The sequence below is a fragment of the Nematolebias whitei genome, chromosome 20 (genome assembly GCF_014905685.2).
Source record: "Nematolebias whitei isolate Nwh7 chromosome 20, NemWhi1, whole genome shotgun sequence".
NCBI lineage: Eukaryota > Metazoa > Chordata > Actinopteri > Cyprinodontiformes > Rivulidae > Nematolebias > Nematolebias whitei.
Genome location: NC_056517.1, coordinates 960,150 through 967,550, shown reverse-complemented (window position 1 = coordinate 967,550; position 7,401 = coordinate 960,150). Strand labels below are relative to the sequence as shown.

Here is a 7,401-nt window from a genome sequence, read left to right as displayed (position 1 = left end):
GGATGTAACTGGGACCCTGTGTACATAATTTTGCTCCACCACATGTACCACATCAGGTGCGAATGACAATAAAGAATCTCTGACTCTGACTCTGATATACAGCTCACAAATCCCATCTACATTCTCATTTTGAAGATTTGTGTATACAAGTATGCAAACGTAGTATTTAGCATGAATTATATTCAGATTGTATGTTACAGAGATAAACTATGGATGTGTGACTGTGTGCTGCTGCAGAAAACACAGAAGAAAAAGAAGACTATCATCTATCAAAGTGATGCAGGTTTGGATAGATAATAAATGCAAACACGTTCTTTGTGACACGTTCTAGAGTGTCATAACATTCTCCATTCATCTCAGGCAATAACATGAGATTATATTTTTGCAAACATCTTTCACAGAATAACAGAAACAAATTCTCCCTACAGCATCTTGGCAAAGCGGAACATAGAGAGAACACAAGCACCAGGAAGTTAAATGTCTCTGTATATCTGATGCCCTACATTAGGAGCTGAATGCATATCTCTGCTTCCAGAGCTCACGTATCCACGGAGCGGCTTATTCAAGAACGGCCCAGAAATGATCAATTCCAAGCCAATACTTTTTGTTCTCACTGTTGATCTCATCTGCCTTGTTGCGAGCCTGTGCAGCGCTGAGGGGGTTGTTTGTGTTTCTGCCTCCCCCCCGCCTCAGTTCCGTTCAGCTGTGCTAGCCCCCCGCCACCGCTGTTGACAGGCAACAGTGTGCGACAGGCCTTCACTTCTCTGCTGTGATTACTTTCTCCTCCTTCCTATCTTTCCCCTGTCTCAGCTCCACGGCAACACCCCCCTCCCCCATCTTGTCTGTTTGAAGCAGCTGACATATTTGGCTGTCAGTTTGCTAATTCAAAACACAAGCAAACAAATGAAAAGCTCACCGGTGCAACGTTGTAGGCCAGCAGCACGTGCTTCATGTCAGGGGACACCTCATACTTGCTGGCTTTGTACATTTCCTGTGAATAAAAGGCAGATTTATGAAAGAAGAATGGAAAAAAAAAGGATGAGATTAACTATGCATGGTGTTTTCATTAAAGTAGTACTTAAATGTCTTCCTTTGACTGATTGCTTGGCTTCAGAAGCAAATGGGAGTTGCATTAATCTTTGCACTAGGGTTCGACATTTTGATGGCAGATAAAATGTGTCGTCACAGGAGCTACAACAGTCTTCATGCAACATTTATATCTTGATTTGGCCCCTATAACCAAACATCAAGTATGGCTGAAATAATGCAACGTTTGATTCGGTTGTGCAATAAAAGAGCTGTGGGGAATTTCATTTATGGACTCGAAAATAATTGTTGAAAGGCATGGGCAGCTATTGGTCCTGTGACTTTAAAATAATATAAAAAAAGGAAATTGTAAAAAGCATGAGAGACTTACAAATTTCTTGTTATGCACCAAGATGGTTTGCTCATCAGTGTCAACATTGTACTTCACAACATCGCCATCTCGGTTACGGTACAGTAGCTCATTATCTGCAACGGAGAAGAAGCAGAAACAAGAAGAGTCAGGGCAAAGTTTATAAAAGCATCCAAAAAGAGAAATTATTAGGAAGCTTTTCTTCCAGCAGCTTGATCCAATTCTGTCACCACCCCGCTCCTTCTGATGAACTCTCAGTTATTTCCAGAATCACAAAAACATATATCTACTCAAGTTAAAGGTTGGTTCCTTCGTCTTCTCTGATGTTGCTGGTAAATATCAAAGTCAAAATAAATCATCTCCATTACCAAACAGTAAGTAAGCATAACATGTACAAATTCTCAGAAAGATGCCTCATCTGCCCAACGGATAACTAAGTAGTAAAAGAGACCTAAAAGTTCACATTTGAGTGGACTACACAGTTTTTTGGCTAAAAAAAAAAAAGTGTGGAAAACAGCTGTACCATGGTTTGAAAATGTTGTCAAACAGCAATTTAATTCATGCTTCCCTGACTATAAAGTACAAAACATTAATCTGATTTCCTGGTATTTTGAGTGACCTAACAATACCAGATTTATCCAGATCTACATTTATGCTGATGATACACAGCTGTAAATCTTTTGCAACACAGAGTTTAACTAACCAACTAATTGAAAGCTTGGACATCATTTGACTACATCTGTTAAAGTTCAAGTTCAAGTAGGGCTGGGGATGTATCGAATATACTCGATGTATCGCAAGATTTTCAATTTACGATGGCTCTATCGCAACCATTGCGAGTACTATCAGATTTGAAACTTTGTGTACAGTAGTTCTTTTGCTCCCGTCTATGCCGCCATCTGCACACAGCCCCTCCTTCTCCCTCATTGAATTAAACACACAACCCCTCACCCACGCATGCTTCCTGCTTCTACAGGTGGTGGTGGTGGGGTTAACACACCAAGTAAACATAGGAGATATGAGGAGCAGCTTAGCTATGGAGCTAAAAGGAAAACAGTGGGCGTTAGTTGGAGTTGGTTTTGATTTAAATTGTCAGATGAGCAGCAGAAAAATGTTTTCTGTAGACAATGCCGAAAACAAGTCCAGACAAAAGGTCAGAACTATGAATCTTTTTCACCATTTACAACAGTGCTATAAGTTAAGTTGTAAGCTGCAGCTCTGACTGTGTTTTCAGTCTCCTTCCCTGAAACAAACCACGGTATGAAACTCATTTAGCCGTGCTGTGTCTTATGAGAGCAACAATGAGAAGAAGCACCACATTAATAAATCAGCAGCTTCTCGTATCAAAGACACAGCGCTTAGTGGCTAACAGACAGCTAAAGTTAGCAGTCTTGTTAGCCGCTAAGAACCGTGTCTTTAGCGATATGATAAGCTGCTGCTTTATTAATGTGGTGCTTCCTCTCTTTGTAAGAAAATGTTATATTGTACACCTGGATTATTGAGCATGGACTTTGTTGTTTTCAACCAGTTTGACAAGACTGCCAACAAGGAAGAGGGCTGGCAATGGAGGAGGGGGCGTACCAAAGAGACCATCTTATCACAAGCAGAACTGGTTTGTTCCACTTTGGAGTAAGCTGTTGGGGGAAGAATCAGTTTTGTTGGGCGTTTCCTTGACTGATGAAGCCTTCTGGATCGAAGGCAAAACGTTTCAGCACAAAAATTAACTTTGCAGATGACCTGACTGAAAAAGGTTAGATATGTAAATAGTTTATTTTTTGGACATTTATTTTTTAGTTACAGCTGTTTGTTAACAAATACGCCCGTGTGACAATTGGGACAAAGCTTTGACTTAGAAATATATTTTTGTTATTATTTTATGGAAAGAAAAAATATTAATTCATTCAGCCTTTATTTCTACAGGTTAGTCTCATTGAGCCTCGAGGACTCATTTACAAGAGAGAGCTGATTTCAACAAAGAATGATGACAACAATGGACAAGAGCAACAACAATAAACAATTATAAAAGAAAGCATATAAATTGAAAAAATAAATGGAAGAAAATATTCATTCATTCAACCTTTATTTACACAGGTTTAAAAAACAAAACAAAAACAGCTACATTGTAAAATGGTGTAAAATACTGAAAACTGGAACATGTCTGTGTTGGGTTTTGCCATGAACTTAGCAGATATTCCAACATCAATACATGATATATATATATCATATTTTGCAATTTATCCTAAAAATATCAAGTTGTTCATTTAGGTTCATATCGCCCAGCCCTAAGTTCAAGTAAACTTTATTATTATCACTTCGACCTCATGTGGTACATGAGGTGGAATGGAATTAAAGTATGTACACAGGGCCCCAGTTACACCCAGAAACAGCAAAATATAAAGTACATAAAAAAACAGTAAATAAGGATCTAAGATATATGCTAAAAAAAAAAGCCAGACGTTACGCTAAAAGATCTAAGATACACGCTAAACAGTAATAATGTAAAACAATATGGCGTAACAACAGCAACCCTAGGCAACTAATAGCTGTTAACTAGTTAGAGACAAAATTGTAAGAAAATACACATTTTACAAAAGTTGCACCATTTGAACACAACCCTGACAAATTTTGGGTCAAAATTAGATACAAGATTGTGCACAACTCACAAACAAACAAATGAATAAAGAGCCAAAAAACACAAAATAAATGGTACACTAATACCCCCTGTCCCTGAGGGATTTGAATCATTACAAGATGAGTGTTTTTTCTGGACTAGAGTTGAACAGAGAATGCAAGTAAACCTTAATGTTTTGGTGCCACATACTTCATTGGGCAGGAATTACACTGTGTATGAGAATGGAGGCAGTTTTAATGCTTTGCTTGTCCAAGGCAGCGCAGAGTGACAGATCGTAGCAAGTGGAGCGAGCAGTTTGATCCACCACCAGGTGCAAGAGCCAGGAGGTAGCCAGTGATGGCTTTGGTCCCCCATAGATTAATCTTTGGACGCCCCAAACATTTGAGGAAAGTATCCTTTTAAGTAAGATAAAAAACTAGAAAGCACATTTTCCTCCCATGACTGGGTGTGTGTGTGTGTGTGTGTGGGGGGGGGTCATTTATATTTGTTTATGTGGTGGTCGTCTTTGATTTTGAAATTGAAACACCATTTATGGAAAACAAAACAAAAGAACTTTCTTGTGCCTGGATACAGCCACACACCCAAATGGAAGTTTGCCCATTGCTTATTGTTTAATTTGTCCCATGCACAAGTTTTACACGTATACGGCAGCAGCCATCTTGGATTTTGACATGACAACCTTATTATTACAAAGAATCTTTCTTATACCGACATGCAGCCACACACTAAAATGGACGTCAGTACCTCACTTATTGTTCCAGTTATCATGCCCATAACACAGACATATGGACGGATGGATGGAGGATACTTCCAATTCCCCCTTTTCGCTTTGTGAGCACAACAGAAGTTAGACTGAGAGGTTTGAGATGGGTCCCACAGGCCTGTGACAACTTTGTGACTATTTTAAAAAGCAAAATAGTATTAGGAATTTTAAACATTGTCAAAAATGTTCAGTCAGGTCATCTGGATGGTTATTTTGTTGCTGAGACGTTTCGTCCTTCATCTGAAAAACATATCACTAGAAAACGGGTTTTTTTCCACTCTGGGAGTGAGCTGTTTGTGGGATTCAGTTTGGTTTGGTGGGCTCCTCAGACTGAAGAAGTCCTTTGGATAAAGGACGAAACGTCTCAGCAACAAAAGAAACCGTCCAGAGGACCTGACTGAACATTGTTGGATTTATACCTGGATTAATGAGCATGGACTTTGGTCAAAACTCTTGCAACACATGAGCCCGGGCCCAGTGACACTGTGAACCAAAATGGACGTTTAGAAACATTTAGTAAATGTGCTTACCAACGATGTTTGATGCAACAGTTGGCTACAAATTGCAGAAACGGACTAAAGCTTTGACAACATCAAGCAGTAGTTGAAGGATAACTCCGGTCTGTTTATCTCAGATCAGTTGTAATTCGTCCCAGCTGATGTGCTTTTGAGTCAGTAAACCAAGGTTTACTTTAGGCTACTTTTTGTTGGAACCTGGGAAATAGAAGAGTTGCATTTGACCAGGTAATAAGAATTAAATTAAACACAGCAGTTTTGAAAAGGCTTTTCAAACTCGAGGCATGTTTCCAAATACGTACATGCTGCTGTCAGGATTGACCAAGATGCCACATGCTTTTATTTATTCTTTCTCAGATAAGTGTGTTATTGTATATTTTACTTATTTGCACCAAATCTTTTGAGTATTCTATCAAGTGCAATCAGACCAGAACCAACAGAAGAACACACAGATGTATGAATATGAGACAAACGTGAACTATGTCAAAAATGTCTTAATTCAAGCTTAACCCCGCCCACTGGACCATGCTCATGTAGAGTTGAGTAAAGGATCGTAAGAAAACTAATATGTTCCACCTCTCATGCAGTGGTATTGTTCTTTTAAGTCACAGTTTTTTTGCCCAGGTGTCATCATTCCCTCCAAACAAGATAACTTTGACCAAGTTGGACAGACCTACTAGATCTTATTTGGTGATATAAAAAAGTATTTCAGTATTTTTCCATATTAACGTTTTGAAGTGATAAGCCACTGAGGGAAAACCTTTAAGGGAGTCAAATTTGACAGATGTATGAAGCTTCATGCAGCTCCTCATCCATCAGCATTTTATCAGGAATAGATACGTTTAATATGGCATCTGCCCCTTTCACCTTCATCTTTCTGTGCTCCTGCGTCTTATTGCTCCTGTGATCCATAGGCACATGGACAGCCATGCCATTTTGTGAAGTAATTAGAACCCAGAGATTGTTATGCAGAATGCTTTCTATCTGCTAGCATGTCTAATTGTCCATTAGAGGTGACTAAATTACCATCACAACGGCTTTAATGCAGGACGTGCTTGGGGTTGTAGTTTCAGAGAGGTTGTGATAGGGATAGCCAAACTTCTTCTTAATTACTTTTGGCTTCTTAGCAAAAACCACGAACAAGGATGTAAATGGAGAGTCCTTCAAGTAGTTAAACAACGACTTTGGTTTGACTCTGTTTGACTGCCACATATAAGAAAGGCAATTGCAAAGTTGAGGCTTGAATGAGTAAAAAAGGCAGCGAACCAGTGGTCAGAGAAATGGACTTGGTTTTGTTTTCATGGTTGAGCTTCGACTTAAAGCGCATCTCTTTAAGGCAACTGTTTCATCTTTATCTCTGCAATTCACTGATCCTCCTCTTCTTTAACCACACGCCTTGAGACACCCTGAATATACCACCACCCATCTCTCAGATTCTTCCCATCACTGCCCTCCCATAAGCTCCCCTACTAAGCTCATCATTTTAGACCTTATCATCCCTCCTTCACCTTTTCAGCTTTTTGTTTTCTCTTTTTTCAAAGACATGTTCTCCCACACTACCTAAGGCATTGTGTCTTCTCTTCTGGTCTCTCTCGTACGTGCCCTTTCTCTTCCCTTTCTTCTCCCTTCACTCACTGTGCTTCAGCCCAGGGCACTGTTTCTACTCTGATCTATACCTTTTCAAAGCAGTGTGTCTTATTAATACAGCCCCGGCCCTGCGTGCAGCCCTAACCCACCCTCACTCCAGGGAGGCACAGTGTGCTCCAGGCAGGAGGGGGGCAGAACGAGAGGCACACATACAGACCTGCTGGGATGTGAACGAAAAATCAAGTGAGAAACTCACATTTTTTAGATGCGCAGAGTTTACCACTCTGCGCATGTCAGTACTTCTGTTCAGAATCAAAGCCCGTTGCATGTAAACGCACATCGTGAACGGATTGTGCCCATGTAAACAACACATTTGAATTATTCAAACAGAACACATTTCAATCCGGTCAAAGAATTCTGCGCATGTAAACATAGCTATTGAGTTGGAATTATGCTTTTTGGATCAGTCATTTACGCTAAAAGATGAATAATTCCAGTATATTCTAAG

General features: G+C 39.7%; 1 protein-coding gene across 1 annotated transcript in view; it reads right to left on the bottom strand.

Moving 5' to 3' along the window:
* The window catches only part of dpp6a (dipeptidyl-peptidase 6a), a 273,957-nt gene that overhangs the window by 64,309 nt on the left and 202,247 nt on the right, over positions 1 to 7,401 (bottom strand). Inside the window, exons 4-6 of the mRNA XM_037694173.1 lie at positions 1,418 to 1,512; positions 902 to 991; positions 443 to 483 (exon numbers count right to left, since the gene is read on the bottom strand). Coding sequence (XP_037550101.1) covers positions 443 to 483; positions 902 to 991; positions 1,418 to 1,512 — 226 coding nt within the window. The remainder of the gene's footprint in view (positions 1 to 442; positions 484 to 901; positions 992 to 1,417; positions 1,513 to 7,401) is intronic.